We start from the raw sequence: 17596 nt of genomic DNA on the forward strand, positions 1-17596 counted from the left end.
TTTGTGCATGCTCTATCGATTCATCAGTGCATTCAGCAGCGCCTTGAAAACAGGTGAATCGCCAGCATTGCTGCTCCCTCGGTTTGCTATCCCTTAGATTTATTCATTTGTTTATATTTAAAACTGTTCTTTGTGTTATTTTCTTCATGTAAATAGAAGAAAAAGAATCCACAGCACCAGTGGTTCCCAAAGAAGGTGGTTGCAGTGACATAAAAAGCCAAAGTTAAAATGGTGACATATTTTTGGAGGTAGTTTAGTGATTTAAAGGATATTGTAGCTCATTTCAATGCAATCTGTAAATGACAGTAGTTGACTTTTCTTTATTCAGCTGTTTCAAAAGTTGGTTGAGGGATGTGAGGGCAGAAAAAAAACATTCTTGTAATCGAAAGGAAGGGCAGCAGGAAAAGTTTGGGAGCACCATAGTAAAGCTGATGACAGAATAATCTGTATTTGCCTTGGAAAAACCGGATCAGTCCATCTCTAGATTTTATGCTTTAGTTCTACATTAGAGGGCAAGAAGGAAAAAAACTTGAAACGTTAAAAATCTATTGGTATATCAATAAAAGTTTCATTGCATTTGTTAAATTTATTGTAGAGCATCAATACAGATGAATATAACTACATTATATTTGTCATTTTTAGATGTTAGTCTAGTTGGAAATCTGAGTGCAGCTGTGATGAGACAGGCTGAAAGTTTTGGTCCATATGCATAGTTTTGTGAAGCACTGCGTGACTTTAACCATCTTATTTCTGCAGGATGTTTCAAAATCCTGTTAGGTTGATCACCCATAACAGAACCACCATGATTATTTAGAAAGGAACTTATTGGCTCGACTAACAGTTTTCCATGTAAAAACATGAAAAACAAGAATGAAAACAGACATTTCTGGACCTGCAGAAATCCTGATAAGAATCACTAGATGCAGACAAGGCCACCGCACACCAAAGGTCACAACAGGGATGCGTGATGTGTTCAGGTTGGGTTTGTATGAGCATGCTTTAGTAGACATGAACAAGGTGGTTTCCCATCCGCAGCCCACAGTGCCTCATATCACCTAATAACTCCCCTATTAGCTACGGAAGAGGATTAGGGCGAGTAGAAAAAAGAGGTTGATTTATAAACCTGATTTTTTATTCTTTTGAGTTTAATATGAGGAAAAAGTCAAAATTCTGACTTTGATCTCAGAATTCTTAGAATTCCATGACACAGAAAAGTCTGAATTCTGAGATTAATCTCAGATTTCTGTGAAAAAAGTCAGATATGTGAAAAAAGTCAGATATGTGAAAAAAGTCAAATATCTGTGAAAAAAGTCAGATTTCTGTGAAAAAAAAGTCAGATTTCTGTGGAAAAAAAGTCAGATTTCTGTAATCTTGCACTGCAAGCTGGAGTGTCATGAGATCTGATTTTTCAGTCTCACAACAAATTCCTCTTGAAAGACTCCCGCTAATAAGTCAGTCTCATAACAAGTGAGTTGGATCAATGACATCAGTGGCCAGCAGTGATTTTTGGGAAGGGACATGAAGGAATGACGACAGTCAGTTGGGCCTTGACCAAAACAGCGACAATTTCTGATTTAAAAAAGGAGCAAAGAGAAGCACTTTATGCAATTGTAGATGGGAAAGATGACTGTGCTTTGACAGGATCTGGTAAAAGTTTGATTCATCAGCTCGATCCGCTAGTTGTGAAAACACTCAAGCTGCGTATTATGGAAGGCAGGTACTAGCTGGCACGTCACCCAATCAGTTCCAAGCATTGTACTAAACATCCCTCATTTTCACAGAGACTGAACGGCAGCAATCCCAGAATGATAAAGTAGAACTCAACTCAGTTCTACACATATGAACACATATCGGTACTACTGCCAGGTTAATAAGTCTGAGGTTAAAGTCAGAATTCTGACTTTTTCATCCATTAAATATATATATATTTTCCACAGGCCCTAATCCTTTTCTGTAATTGGCCAATCCCTTTATGCTGGGTACATTTGAAGGCGGCAGTTTCAGTCCCACACTCAGAAACTTTACCTTTGTGCTCCAAACACTTCAGAGAACATCCATGGGGAGCATTCACAATCAGAAAACGATGGTACAAAGTTTTATAAAAACACTTATTGCAGCTAACCATCGTTGTCCATATATTTGAATTAGTAGCATTCAGAAAAGCAGAAGTGAACAGAAAACAAAAAGATATTAACAGCTGACTGAGACCCTTTTAACACCGGAGCAAAACCCGTTAAAAATCAAACGCAGAATGGAGACTCACCTTAGGGAATACTCGAAATACTTCATGTGGAAGGGCTCTTTAGGTTTTACAAACCTCAGCTGCAAGTCAATTAGAAAAGCAGCACGTCAAATCCATGCAGAGCAGACGGATAAACGGTTGTTACTCATCAATCAATATGCATCAATATAAACACTAAGTTAGTCATGCTGGTTCTCAGTCAATTGGCTATAAAGAAAAACAGTGGGAGGCAATGTAAATAGCTTGATATTTGTTTGACAGTCTGATTCAAGGAGTTTTATAATCTAGACTCATCTTAGATAAAAGTATCACTGCTTCTCATAAGTCAGCTTTTGCTGCTGTAGGCTGAATCTGCAGCTTACCTCATGCGTGTCGGAGGAGCTGTTCCGGATGTTGACCTTCAGCGTACTGGACTCCCCCACACGCGTGTCTGGGAAGGTGTACAGATCCTGGGGGGAATAAACACCCCTATGCACTCCTTCCTCCAGGCTGAAACGAAATCCTAAATGTTAATGACGTTTCTTTGACCCCTTCTTCTAAACATCGAACCCAAAAGTCATTTAGTTATGTGTAATGAGGATTTTTCTGGCTGTGCTTCCAGGCAGCTGAACTCACCCAGACGTCTTTGCTCTCCTCGCTGTGGTTTCTGTTCTCACCAGAGAACAGTTTCCTTCCTGTGGTCCTTCCATTGCTCCAGATTTCACTCCCTTCATAACACAAGGGCATGACACAAGTTTAGCTGTTTAAATATTTAGTTTAAAACAAAAAGCTATGTTCCTTCTCATTTAGCATTGCACAAAATAAGGAAATAAAGCATCCTTACTGTTATATATACTGCTTCATTAATATTGTTGCTCTAGAAATCATCCATTTCACATCAAAACAGACAAACAATTCAAGGCTGGATTCAAGGCTACTCTTTCATACCAAACAAAGAAAAAATATTTAGAAACCAAAATCACAAATAAATAAAAGAAAACCAGAAAAAAACCCAGACTTTGTATTTGGAAAAAAAAAAAGACTTTATCTAATCCTCAAATTAAGTTTAAAGTTTAGGGTAACATAATTGAGACTTTAACTGAAGAAACGCCTGAAGAAAATATGGGCTTAATTGGATTTTTGTGCATTTTACAATTTAAAACAATATATGATATTTGAATCATGTTAGAATATGAATAAATGTTACATACACTTATTTCACTCAGAATCAAGTTTATTTCCAAAAAAGGTAAAAAAAAACCAAATCTACTGGACTTTGTTTCCAAAGTTTCCCATTCAGGAAGCCTTTTCAATTCAAATGTCAGAAATAGTGTTGAGTTGGAGGCTTTATAGACTGGACCAAAATTAAGCCTCGTTTTGGCTTAGAAAACATGCAAATTGAACCAGACTAACAGGTCCGCGCTTGAGGAATGGGGATCGTTTGGGTTCTTTGTAAGCCTGCAATACCCCGTACCTGTCTATGTCTCTGAAATGAGGTTGTTAGAGGGAATTGTTGGCCTGGCACCATCATTCAAATGTCTTTATTTGACATTTGAATTGAGAAAGCTTCCTGGAGAGGTGGCGAAACGTCTTTAAATCTTGGAAACCAAGACCAGTGGAGTTTTTTTTACTTTTACAGAATTTAAAGACATTTCAACTAGTGGGAAAATTTGCAGTGGGGAATATAAAAATAAAGTTTAATCAACCAAAACATTCGTGACTGCCATGTAGTACCTCCAAGGACCCCCTAGGGGTCGTGGACCCCCTGTTGAAGACCTCCGTTATAGAGAATAAGCAGCAGCATTGAGTCTATAATCATCTTCAGATCAATCATCTTAAATCCTCACTGTAAATTGTTTTGCGCAAATCAATGGATGAGTCCTTACAGATCCAGAGAGCTGAAAGCGGATGGTGGATTTTTGCTGAGGCTCCGACACCGGGTGGCACTCCATGTCCCAGAACTGAACGTAGGTCCCTCTGTCTCGGGGGAGGAATGTAACGGGTACCTGAACAACACAAACAGGAAGTTTTCTTGTGAAAGGAAATCTCTAAGGGACTCGACACACTGTTGTGTTTTAGGTGTTAGCAATGAGCTTTTGATATTCAATTGTTTGATTTATCAGGTTTTAAACACTAAAGCAATCAATTATTTTTTTCTTTGTAACCAAAAGACGCATGCAGTGCATGCATGTCCGCTCCCTCCATCTGCTATCCATCATTAATGTCTCTTTTTAATAAAGGTTTATTTTTGTTTAAACTGAGACTTGCGTAAAATCTGTCATCACTGCATCATTCATTTAAGGTATAAAAGGAGGATCTTTTATTTCCTGGTGGATCATCTAAAAATGTGGTCCTCCTAACTGTCAACCATTCTGGTAAAATATTTACGTAAGGCCATCCTACATCCTGTGTATATCTGTTGTGAGCTACAGTTTCAGACGGTCATTGAAGCTCATCTTTCCCACCACACTTTGAAAATGGCTGATGGTCATAAGAGAAAAAGTGTATACGAAGTGTATGAGAAGAAAAGAACAGCCTCAGAAGAGGCAGATATATCGCAGAACTTTGCGCGGAGAGTTCTCCTCACAAAGCATTATAGGATTTGCTGTCATAGCGGCCCGCAGTCGCCATAGGCTGCCACTACCCGACAGCGACGACTAATAACAATAGAGCAGGCACCATGCAGTAGAGGAGGAGTTACATGACCAACGGGGAGCAAAAAGCAGTGATCATCTGTCCGAATGGTAAGTTAACTGATTTCGCTATAAAGTCCACTATATAGTCCCCGCTCTATATAGTGATTTTGGGATTTGGGGGTTAGAGAGGAGATTTGGCCACTTTTAATCACAGCGTGAATAAGGAGAAATGGGCTCGTGCACACTCTGGCACACGTTTAATAGGCGTTCCCTCTCGGGAACGGGTAATGGGTTGTGCATTTGCATTTTTTTTTAAAGCTGGGTGCTTTAAAGAAAATGGTGAAAATCCTCCAAATATGTTAAATGCAAGTGGAGGAATAATAAGGTTTAAGAATTGACCCAAAAATATCAAAAGAAGAAACCTCGATCAGTTAGACTGATGTCAAAGTAATCGGATCAAACATTAAAAAAAACTGAATTTGTCCATTTCTATTCCTAGGATTCTAATAGCAGATAAATTTATTTTTTTTTATTCTTCATTCTCAAACTGCTAATAAAAAACAACAACAACTGAAATGTTCAAAATAACGCTGTCTGGTTGGGAGGAAGTACTTACATGCATCTTCTCACGGGCCCCTAGGGTCCCCGACACCCTGGAACATCTGAAAGCCGTGTATGTGGCCCGGTAGACCTCCTCACTGTCATCGACTCCCTTAAGAGCAATAAGAAAATGAACCTCCAGTAAATATTAGCCATAATTGATAAAGGATAACTCCCAGTGGGGAGATAAAATTGATAACTCTGGGGCACAAACACACATTCTGGTTTCCAAACGAGGACAATCAGCCAGTTGATAACTGTAGACTTAAGCCTCTTTACCACTATAAATAGCATGCTAACGTGTTTTTCAAACATGGGTCGACCTGCTAACAATCGGCATTTGACTCCCTTCACCTAGGCAAAAAAAGCTGAGTCCAACCCCTACCTGACAGCTGTGTGTCTAGTGATACCAACACGCTGGGCTAGAGTTGATGATGTTACCAATGCGACAGAAATCAGGAAAGTAAACAATGGAGAGAAACATGTCAGTGTGTAGTCAGAGTGCTTTTTGTTTTTTTTTGTCTTGGCTTGGTAGATCAGACACGTCTGGCACGGTGTGTTGACGTCTGTATGTTGTGCTCAATGGTGTCAGGTAATTGAGTGGGTCAGCCCAGCTCTGGTGTGCTCACAGCATGCTGATCAGAGCAGAGGGGATTTTAACGCAGGTCACTTGCCAAGTCATTTGACCCAGGTTGACAGGTGTCAGTGAGTTGGTCCCACTGCCATTAAAAGCTTTTTTTATTTATTTTTTTTTTTGCCCAGTGGGAAAGGGGTATAATAGAGGTTTACAGTATGCATGTTTAGGGAGGAGAAGAGAAAATTATTTCTGGGGTTGTTCCAAAAAAAGTTGTTTCGAAGTTTGAAGATGTTTTGCTTACCATCCATGAAGCTTTTTCAATTCAAAATGCCAGAAATAGCGTTGAGTTCGAGGGTTAATACAGTAGCCCAACAAAGCCCTGTTTTTGCTTCGATAACATGCAAATTGAAACAGACGAATGGGTCCATCCCTTCAGAATGGGGGTCATTTGGCTTCTTTTGTTAGCTTGTAACGCCACATACCCGTCTATGTCTCTGAAAGGGGGGTCGTTAAAGGGAATTGTTGGCCTGGCTGAATAGGCGAGGTCTTCTGTTCCCCTGTAAAGGGGCTGGGGTTGCAATGATAGTGGGAAGGGATTAACTCAATTGCTGCACCCCCTCTGTTTAAGGTTGGTTTTTCTTTCTTAACATAGATGGCTTCCTTCATGCCCCTTTCAAACCACTTATTTTCTTATGAAAAAGCTTTCAGGATGGGAAACAAAACGTCTTCAAAAGTTGGAAACAAAGTCCAGTGGTTTGTTTTTTTACTTTCTTGGAATGACTATGACCTGGATGACTGAGAATATTCACCAGCATATTTCTGGGGTTAGTTTCAATCACAATCCGGATCAATAATCAAAGTTAGTAATGACCGTTTGAGATAAAAGGATATTTAAATTAAAGACAGATAAAAGTACAAAACTAAGGGGTTTAATACCTTAACATATGGAGGAGCAAATGAGGACAGATACCACCTCACTTCCACGTCACCATTCTGGACCTCCAGCTGAGCCTCTAAAAGATAAATAAACACCTTTAGTCTGCAGCAGAAACAGGCATCTACCTCTGAACAGACATAATGACACCAACTGCTGTGACTCACAGGAGCCGTTTCCGTCATTCATCATCATTTTGTGATCATTGTTTTTTTTGGGTTTTTTATTGCTGCATGTGTAATTTCCTCTGTACTTCTTTTATTGTTTCTCTGCAGACCGAGCAGCATGGGGCATCTAGAGGCAACTCCTCAGATAATCCAGAAAATGATCCTCTTTCTTTCATAAATAGTGAATTTAATGCAAGACTGTGTTAAAAGCTGAAAACAAAAAGATTTTCTTACGCTACACAGTAGTTATGGGTCCAGCAACACTGATGGTTGTCAAAAGTATCGATAATCAAAAAAGTATCGATCCTGAAATGTTGTATCCGGATAGAATACTCGTTTTTAAAAATATCGATACAGTGCTATCACCAGTGGCACCTAAACAGTCATTTATCTAAAGTGCAGAATAGAAGACAATGCGCTTTCTGAACACTTTTTTTTTTGTAAGCGGTGCAGCTGCTGAGAATGATTTTTGTTTCATAACCAGTTTGGCTCGTGTCATTGCTATGTGTGCAAAGCAAGGAAGGAACCTTAATTTTAATTTTATAAGTTTTTTATCAAGCTTGCTTAATATTATGCACAGCATACAACCTTTATTGTATTTATTGTATTTTATTTATTAATGAAAATATTTCTGTAGAATTTTGTCTTTGTTTTTACCCTTGTGGTATCGAAATTGGTATCGAGTATCGAATATTTTCCTTAGTATCGGTATCGAGTTGAAAAGTTTAGTATCGTGACAACCCTATGACTGATACAGGAGCTGTTTCCAACTACCTGATGCACTAAAATGTTTATAAGTGCATCTGTCTAAACAACGAATCTGACAATTCTGATCTTTTGCGGTTTATCATCAAACTAATCAGGGAAACTGATCAGCCTCAAGGAAAAGAAAGGTTTTAGCTGAGAGGGACCATTCTGATCTCCTATTTGATTTAATGTTCTTGTTGTGTCATCCTGTTCCTCTCAGTTATCAATAAACATATCTGAATTCTAAATTGCTCTTAGTTTGCTGTTCTTCCTGTAGTTATTATCTTAAATAAATAAATCCTAGTGCCAAATACTCTTAAATCAAACATATTTTCAATTTCAATGAAAATATGAAATAATACATTAAAGCAAACAATGGTTTTAAATCTGATTTCATACTAAAGGTCATCAAATCAATGTCAGTTTAGTCTGTCAGAAATATCTGTAGTGTTTTTAAACGTCCAGCAGGTGTCAATATTCAGTGACACAGTATCGACACAGTTTGCCGATGTGTCAAAATGCTTCATGACGCCTCATGAACCCATCACTACTTCACAGCAACAGAGCTTCTGAACCGGAGCAGATTTTTTGTGAAGATCCAAATCAACTGACGAAGGATCAATCAGAAATGTACAACTTCATTTCCTTTTCCCAAAGCTAAAATCAATCATTTGTACCTCTATGAGTAAACAGTTAAACAAAACACCAGCCTCTCGATATAGTTTTACATTCAACAATTCAAGGTTGCTAATAGAAACTTCTCCACCTGATGTTTCTCCTAAAGGAGTGGTTGGAAAGGTGACGGTCTTGTTGCTAATTTCCACCAGGCTGGGAAGGTCCTGTGGGGTCACTGACGGCTTGGTGGCGGGTCGCACTACAGGCAGCACAGGAGTAGCAGCCTGAGGCGGCAGGGCGGACAGAGAGGTATCAGTTGGCACTGCCGACACGTCCAGAGCCAAGTCCCGGCGAATCTGGACCTTAATGAGCTGAAAAAAAAACAAACAGCAAAAGCCATAATGTAAAGAGCTACCTCCTCATTTATGTAGACACAGAGTTTTAACACTGACTATTAGAAACGGTTAATGTCAAATAACTTCAGGGATCCTGACACAGCAACTTGTTCCATCACTAAAAGCTCAGCATACCTGCAGTCAATATCTGTTTATGCTTTTAGTTTATCCGTTTAGTTTGGCATGAAAAAATACACTTTAAAACACCTCAGCGGGCTTGTATCCCTTTAGTCATGTACAAAAAACTATTTAATTACTTACTTTTTGGAGTTTTTTAAGTGTATGGCAATCTGACCTTAAATACATTTGTTTTTGTACTTTCTACACATCAATCTGGCTACTGCCAGGTTACTTTCACTGAAGAGTATGGACATAACTGAAAATAAGGTGAATCCAATATTAAAAAAGCTGAGATTGATCTATCATCCATCCTTAGCGAACAATCCTTTCATCATTCAGTAAACAATCATCCATTAGTCCAGTTTGCCTCAGTCCTAACCTAGCATGTGGCCATACCTTCTGTTGTCCGTCACACTGGACATAAATCTGTCCGCTCCACGGCAGCAGGGCAGACTTCGTGGCTAGCGAGGGGTTGGGGCTGATCAAAATCTGCAGCTGGCATCTGGGTTTACAAAAACAGAAAAAAATGATATCAGGAACAAAATACACTCTGAGGGTCATGTACTTGTATGAAAGCATATCAAGGTTTAAAATGCATTAAATAATTATAATTGTCCTCATGTTGCACCAAAGTCCTTTTAATGAGATAGCAGTAAAAACTAATTCAGCACTATGTGAATATGGTGAATCGCATAAATGGAGGCCATCTTTCTCTAAAAACAACAAACCATCTGAGCATCCACCCACTTCTTGTCTGCCTGTTATTTAGAAGGCTAGCAGTCCAGTGATCACTAACCAAGAGGCCAGGTACTTCCTGGACTGGACTCCAGTTTGGTTTGGAATGACTCCCACTGACTTCTATTGGTTCTCACCCTTTTTAACCCTTTTGATGCCCCAAACCTGGAAAATAACCCCAACCTAAAAACAAGTCACACCGTAGTCCCAGAGGTGAGTAGTAACTAGTTACATTTAACTTTTTGATGAAATGTACTTTAAAGAGTAGTTCTACTGCACCATACGTTTTACTTTAGGAATCTTATGAAGTCAAACTGTTACTCGAGTTAAATCTTTGTTCTTGCTTTTCTTTCACTGAATTACAGGGTCAGACCAGGAGATGACGCCTCTCTTTAGATGACAGAAAGATTATTTTAGATGTTTAAAAAGGACTTGTAGGGGAATAGCCAAGGACCAGCAAAGGTCCTACTGTACTCTGAATACCTTTACAGAAAAAAAGTGCTTTCTAGCCTAAAATTCAGACACAATCAAATGGTTTAAGCGTCACTATAATTTGTATTTTCTTTTCAACACCTTTTCTTTAATGTTACTTCTACCCAAGAGGCTCCTCTGCAAGATTTCTGGGTTTGTGGAGCCCCTTATTAAAAGTCCTTAGAAAGATTACGGTAAGTTACCTAATATCCCAGACTGATGAGGTGAAATTTATGTAGCTGTTAGGTATTGTTATCAATATCTTTTTTTCTCCTCTCTTTTATCTTCTGTCTTGATTTGAGTTGTTTGTCTGACACATCAACAGCGGTGTCCCCTGACACCGAAGGAAATGTTTTTTTTGTTTTTTTTTATTATTATTATTACTATTTATTTATTTCATTTATTTTTTATCATTTACTTATTTTATTTTTTTTGTATTCTGTATGGGAGTATATATGTGGGTATATTGGGGTTGGTTCCAGCCCAATTATGTTTATATGTTAAAAGTACATTGTTATCTATATAACTTTTTTGTATGTCTTATATTGTACCACATGTTAAAGCATAAATAAACTTTGGGGGAAAAAAAACGTTACTTCTACCTGCTCATATGCAGTGGTGTGGTTCAAGGTATATGGTGTATACCCACTTATTATTTTTTAATGGGTATTGCATAAACCCACTTCTAAATCCCCTGCGATTGGAACTATTTAGCAGAATCTTTTAGCCAAATGTTCCATTTTTTCCTAGGATGGTAAAGCCATCAACTGCGCTTCCCTGCTTCTAATTGGCTAGTACTAATTTGACTTAAGAATTTGCTAAGAATCGGTATTATAAAGCGAGATAGTCACACAACACTTTAATTTCCTAATTACAAACATCCTGCTTTTATTTGAGCACATTTTTGGTACTCAACCAGTCCCTGCTTATTTCTAAAGCCAACTGCAAAAAAACACAAAAAAACAAAGTTAGACTAGAAAGCTCCCTCAATGATGACAAAACCATAAAAACAGCCCTCATTCTGATGCCAAAACAGGGGACAAACACACAAACCAATGATATAAAAAAATAAATAAATTAAAAAAAAGAGTGCCGAGTAGCCTTTTAACCTAACAGTATAGTTTCTGGACTGTAGGAGGGAGCTGGAGTACCCAGAGAGAACAATCATCTACAGAAAGAACATGCAAACTTCAGGAGGGGGTAAAACGCAGTACCTGTGGAAATGAAGGGGGCTGTTTATCATGCAACATATTAAAACCAGTCTAACAAACAATGTTACATCAAAAAATATTCAAATTTACATAATATTAGCAGCAGTGGAAATAATGTTCCTTTTCTGATTTAAGTGAAAAGGAAATAGATTTAATTTTTAAATAAAAGTATCCAAAGACCATCTGACCCACACTTGTCAAATAACCCATCCACCAAGTTCTAATGAGGCTCCAATTAAAGACTAAACCATTAAAAATGCATCCCTAAAACTTTATCATTCTCGTGTTGAAGAATTAATGCCTTTCAGATATAGAAATCAGTGCAAGTATATGACCAGGTCTTCAAGCAATGCGAGGGGTAAGCTAACCTCAGAAGAAGACTTTCAGTCTGAAATCAGGAGTAACTGGTGGCTTTGGGAGCGTAGTTCTTAGAGAAGTTAGTAGTGTTATGAAAACTGATGCAGAAATTCAATTTCAGTGCATTTCGTCATCAGAGAATGCGTACTTGTGCATTCTCATGTGCTCATGAACTGGAAAAACGTCATCAGCCTCAGTCCTAGTACTGTTCCAATTCACAAGAACAAGAAGACCCAGAACAGACGAAGTCCCCGGATGTTGTTCTCGCCCCTCCCTCTTTACCCAGCATGCATCAGAGCAGACTTGTCTGTTCTCGCTATTGACAGCTTTCCCAGCATGCACTGCAGCAGAAGCTTCCAGGGGAGCGCTCACAGAGCTCAGAGTATCACAGGTCCTTCTCAAAATACTAGCATATTGTGATAAAGTTCAATATTTTCCATTATGTAATGATAAAACTTGAACATTCATATATTTTAGATTCATTGCACTCTAACTGAAATATTCCAGGTCTTTTATTGTCTTAAAGGGGAACTCAGGTTTTTTTTTTTTTTACATTGGGCCCTTGATTTTACGTTATTACATCATGTTCTACTCACCCATAGGAGTTTTGTGTCATTTGCAGCTGTTCTGGAGATATTCCGTTAGCTTATATCCAAGTAACGTCTTCCTGTGGGCAACAACTTGAAGGCACAAACTAAACTGTTCATAATGTATCATTTATGGTACGCCAGCATTCATAACATGCAGGTGAATCACTGTCCCCCAGACATGCGTGTTTTGGAGTTGTGACAGGCAACCAGGTCCACAGGCGGCTACTCTCTACCCATTCTATTCATTCTAGCTAATCTGAATCGTTCAATTCCATTTGGAGAGCGAGATCATCTGTGGTAGTAGCATTAGACATCTTCAAGGCATGTGAGGAAAACTAGCAGCAGTTCAGAGGACAGGATGAATGAATGGTAGCCGGCGCGCGTGGATGACGTCATAAAAACTCTGCTTTGTTTTTAAAGGATATAAATATAAAAAATATAACCACGGGTGTGTGGGGTACAGTGATTCACCTATAAATGATAAATTAGGATTTTGAGAAGGACCTGTAGGTTAAATATTCTCTTTTCCATTTCTGCTGTTCTATAAAGGTACACTTTAAGATCCTTTAACGGCAAGAAAATTCTACTTTTCTACAGACAAGCCGAGCATGTTGTGACGTCACGAGTACGCATCTGTTCCAATAGACACATATTTATGCTGCGTGCTCCCGTTCTCCACAATCCGTACTTTCCTGTGTTCTTGCTCAAGAACATACTTGGCGAGGACACGAGTCCGTACTCGCATTCTAGTGAATTAAGAGACAGCTAATGTGTAGCAGGTTTCAGGACCATTGCTAGGCAACACATGACTACAAACACAAATGCATCCTTTACCCACTAATGTAACGGGTTTGTTCACACTAGAGCGACGCGGGTAAATTGTCAGGTCAGTTTAACCCTGGTAATCAGTTCTGGTTTCATTCACACATTTTCCTGAACCAGTAAACTAACTGGCTAAAGTTCTGAGAGAGAAAGGAGCTGAAGTGAGAATACTGAAAGAGCCCTTACTGGTCCAGCGATTAAATAGTCAAACTGATATTTGGTAAAACATTTAAAATGTGTCATTTTTAAGAGAGTTTAATAAAACCGATTGGTAGAAATGAGGTTAACATAGAAAGCCTTACTGAGGCTCAATGACTCCGTGCTGTGGGGTGATGGTGAGGCAGTGAGCCGGCCATGAAAGGTCAAAGGTCAACTCTCTGGAGGTGTTGTTCCGAATCTGGACCTGGCTGGTGCTGGACGGACCATCTGCACAAGGGACAGACAACAGTTAATCCTCCGCATCTTCTTCCATTCACTCCATTAAAATAGACTGAAACTCACTGATGGTTGGAGCGGCGAGGACGAGCTGCTGCGGGTGGATGATCCACGACTCGGACCGTCTGTGTTCTGGTTCAGAAGCCTAAGAGAAGAGCCCAGGATTAAGGATGGTCGATGTACCAAATGTTTAAAAGGACAACATTAAATCTGTTCATTCTTTTCCATAGTTTGTGTAAAACTGAAGGTTTAGATCGACAAACTTTTCAAAGCACATTTAAATGAGTTGCTGGAAATTCTCCAGCTTGTATCAAATTACTGAAAGTCAATAAATATTTAGGGTTGTTTATTAAATTTCTCTTTGTGTCTGTTTTTTTTTTTTTTTATTTTTTTTTTTATATATGACTTTAAACTATATAGTTAAGGAACATTTCAATTCAGTTTATTTATATAGCGCCAAATTCACAACACATGTCATCTCAAGGCACTTTACAGTTCAACCAGATCATACATTTCAACTCATTAAATGCATAAAAACCATTCATTAGAGTAAAAGTAGAACCACTGTGTAAAAACCTTAACAGCAATTACAAGGAAAATAAAGATGGGAAGGCCAGAGGACTACAGAAGACTTTTATTTGAAAATACTTACAAATAAATATTGTGAGTTAATGCATAAATGCATTTATTGTGAACCCAGCACTAATATAGTTTCTGTTGTTTCAGCACCAAGTGATTAATAGTCAACCATTTGCGTCAGTGATAAATTACAGTCTGCAGCCTGAACACAGCAAACAGTTTGTTGTTCTTCCTCTTAAACGGTATTTGAGGTTTTTATGCTTAAGGATTCAGTTGTAAGGAACTAAAGGATGTTTGAATAAACTGCATTTCTGCAAAGTAAAAATGAAAACAAGGTTTAAAGTCTTGCATCTTTAAATATTGTTTTTACCTTTTTGCCAAAAGTAAGCAGATCTATATTATACCCCATATAGGTTGAATAAGCTGAATGCCAGTATTACTGACAAATGCCAGAGGTGTAGGACGTCTGCATACTTGTTAGGATCATCTGCAGCAAAAAAGTATATACTTAAAAACTGGAAATCTATGGAGCCTCCAAACAAGAAACGTTGGTTCAATGAACTGCCATACTGTCCTCCTGAAAAAAATATTAATTCGTTACGTGGGACATAGGCTAACTTTAACCGGATATGGACTCCCTTCCAGGACATATTAACCAGATTAAATCCTAGATCAGTATTGATCTTTACTGTTTTGTTTCAATTATTCCATTATTTTTGTTGTATCTTTTTCCTAATGCTAAATGTAATATTACTACATGTGCTGGTAAATGGAGAGACAGTTTTTTTTTTAGGTTCCTTATTTCCCTAACAGAGAACTTTGCTCTCAATCTGAGAGTTTACTAGTGTCTCCTAGAATTTCTAAAAGTAGAATGGCTCCTCTCCTGTGGAACCAACAAACCAGTTTTAGTCCATGAGGCAGACACCCTCTCTAGTTTTAATGGTTCTTTTTTGAAAGCTTATAGTAAGAGTGGCTCATGTTATCCTGAGCTATCTCTATAGTTATACTGCTATAGGCTTAGACTGCTGGAGGACATAGGGACGTCTTTGTCATCATTCCATCTCTGTTCTCCCAATCTGCAGAATCTGTTAGTTCAATCTCTAACGCTATGCTCTCTCTCTGCTTTTTCTCATAGTAGCTTCATCTGGTCTGTTCCTGTTTGGCTGTGACTCCATCCTGGAGAGAAATATCAGCCATGCTGCTGCCATCAACACCTTTGTTTATAGAGGTTTAAGCTCGGCCTATTTTTTCAGTATAGTCCTGTTTCTCTGACTGTGACTGACATGATTTGCTCTCTTTGTCCTCTGATGTGGGAGCTGCCTCGGAGCTCGTCTGTCTGGCTGTGTTTCCTGGACGGGATCACCTTTGGAGCCAGTTGACAAGTTCCTTTGTATCTCTGCTACTTTCTGTATGTCTGCCTCGGGCTCCTTGAACTCCAGTCGGCCTGGGCAGCTATAGCAGCTCTTTGCTTTGCTCTTTAAAACTCCATCATAAAAGTAAAAAGTACATTCCCCTTTTTGTACAGTGTTCGGCTCTCCTTGTCTATCAGCAGGCAGCGTGTATTAGAGTCAATCTACTGCAGATTGATTACTTAATCAGTTAAGCTAGCAATGCGTATGGGCGTACAATGTACGCCCTTTATTTAAAAAATGATTAATTGTGTTGCCCCGTTTTTGGGATGTATGTCTTTGGTACGTCCTTTTTCCCTGGAAACTTTGCTCCAATGTTACAAATTTTATACACAGCAGATGATGGAGCTGCTCAACGCGCCACAATCAGAGGAGGCGGGGAGACAGACACAGCACTGATGCAGAGAGCAATGATAACTCCCCTAAAACTGTCTAATGCCTAAATTAACATGTCGAAACCTGCCGACAAAATATGTTCAGTTTTTATTAGTCTAGTGCCTGCAGTTTATTAGCCTGGGTGCCATTCCGAACTTAGTCCCGCCCACAAGGTTTGAGGTCGGGAAGTTCGGTCTGGCTCTGCTCCATAGTAGCGCGAGTATGATTGCCCACCCTCTGGCGATCCAATCAAATTGTCAGGGCGGGCTTTATACGATGATGGACAGATGATCAACAGTAACTTAATCAACCACCTGACCAAAGCGCGCTTGGGCGACAACAACAATGGCTGCCGCCGGAGAGTTGAGGTGAGTAGATTCTGCTATTAGGTCTATTCTAGAAGATATCGACAGCAAATTAATTTTAAAAGAGGAAAAGAGAAACGCGATCACGGCTCATCTTCTTATTCTAGGCGTGCAACTGCACGCTTTGATTTTTGTTGACAACAACTATGCCTGGCTTAACATACGTCACGCACTCCGTTGCTCTTATTGGTTATAGGTCTATCCAATTAAGTGCAGAGGCATTTTTTTTCCTGGTCCGTTCAAAACACGCCCCATAATCACAGCTCTATGGAGCAGTATCAGACTCATTCTGACTAGAATTGAGTCGGACTACGTCAGGCTAGCAGTTTATACCATATGCCTAAAAACGGGTAACATCTACTTCAGGTCGGCACGAATTGTAGGGGAAAACCCCCAAGAGGCGACCGGACCTGAGGCAGCGTCCCACCGATATGTAGGGGTCTGAGTGGCTCCAACCGCGATATAATTTAAAAGGCAGGATCGTAATCTTGATGAACTGACTTCATGGACAGAGTTTGGAGGTGGACTTTCTAGCATAAAAAACATTAGATCTACTTTTTTGCCAACTGATCACAGCAAATATAGCAAAGCTGCTCTCTGCCATTGAACTTATCGGGACACACTTTACTGGACCAGTAAAGTCATCTGACCCTAATGTAGACTAGAGTCCTGCACGGGTCGCGTTTTACCAACCCGCACCAGCCCGAACCCGTTCGGATGACTACCGAACCCGACCCGTCACCCGCGGATATCTTCAATTCAAATCCGAACCCAACCCGACCCGTTAACACATCAAGTAATAGGCTATAGTACGCTGCGCTGCAGAACAGCGCCATTAACACAGCAGCAGACGTGTATGCACTGACTGTGGCCTTTTTGGAGGGAAGCCCACACTGCCGGCAGGGCTTTAAGCTACAGCAAGGGTGACCCCAGTGCCTGATTAATATAACATTTCTGATGTCCATAACACCACACACGCATAAAAAAAAAATAAAAAATCACCAACTACCCGCCCGCACTAAAAAAATATCCGCCCGACCCGTTTATTTTTATTTATGTATTTTTCACCCGCAAAAGAGCATTTTAGCGGGTGACCCGTCGGGAACCCGCGGGTACCCGACCCGTTGCAGGACCTTAATGTGGACAAGCATCAAAAATGAAGCAGCAGAAGCTTTGTTCCTGCTAAAAGTGCATGCAGTGTGAACGTTGCATTACACTTTGTGATTGATTGAATT

At 39.4% G+C, this 17596-nt stretch overlaps 1 protein-coding gene across 3 annotated transcripts in view; it reads right to left on the reverse strand.

Moving 5' to 3' along the window:
- cep192 (centrosomal protein 192) overlaps positions 1-17596 on the reverse strand; it is a 56278-nt gene that overhangs the window by 1539 nt on the left and 37143 nt on the right. For 2 of the 3 annotated variants that reach the window (XM_038306245.1, XM_038306244.1), the window contains 10 exons: positions 13700-13778; positions 13501-13624; positions 9409-9514; positions 8649-8868; positions 6971-7047; positions 5474-5569; positions 4108-4227; positions 2858-2949; positions 2605-2731; positions 2264-2322 (listed from right to left, as the gene is read on the reverse strand). In XM_038306245.1, the coding sequence (XP_038162173.1) occupies positions 2264-2322; positions 2605-2731; positions 2858-2949; positions 4108-4227; positions 5474-5569; positions 6971-7047; positions 8649-8868; positions 9409-9514; positions 13501-13624; positions 13700-13778 (1100 nt within the window). The remainder of the gene's footprint in view (positions 1-2263; positions 2323-2604; positions 2732-2857; positions 2950-4107; positions 4228-5473; positions 5570-6970; positions 7048-8648; positions 8869-9408; positions 9515-13500; positions 13625-13699; positions 13779-17596) is intronic. The other variant, XM_038306246.1, reaches the window with a different exon arrangement.

The sequence above is a fragment of the Cyprinodon tularosa genome, unplaced genomic scaffold (assembly GCF_016077235.1).
Source record: "Cyprinodon tularosa strain WSP-4 unplaced genomic scaffold, ASM1607723v1 ctg577, whole genome shotgun sequence".
In the NCBI taxonomy this organism is placed as follows: Eukaryota; Metazoa; Chordata; class Actinopteri; order Cyprinodontiformes; family Cyprinodontidae; genus Cyprinodon; species Cyprinodon tularosa.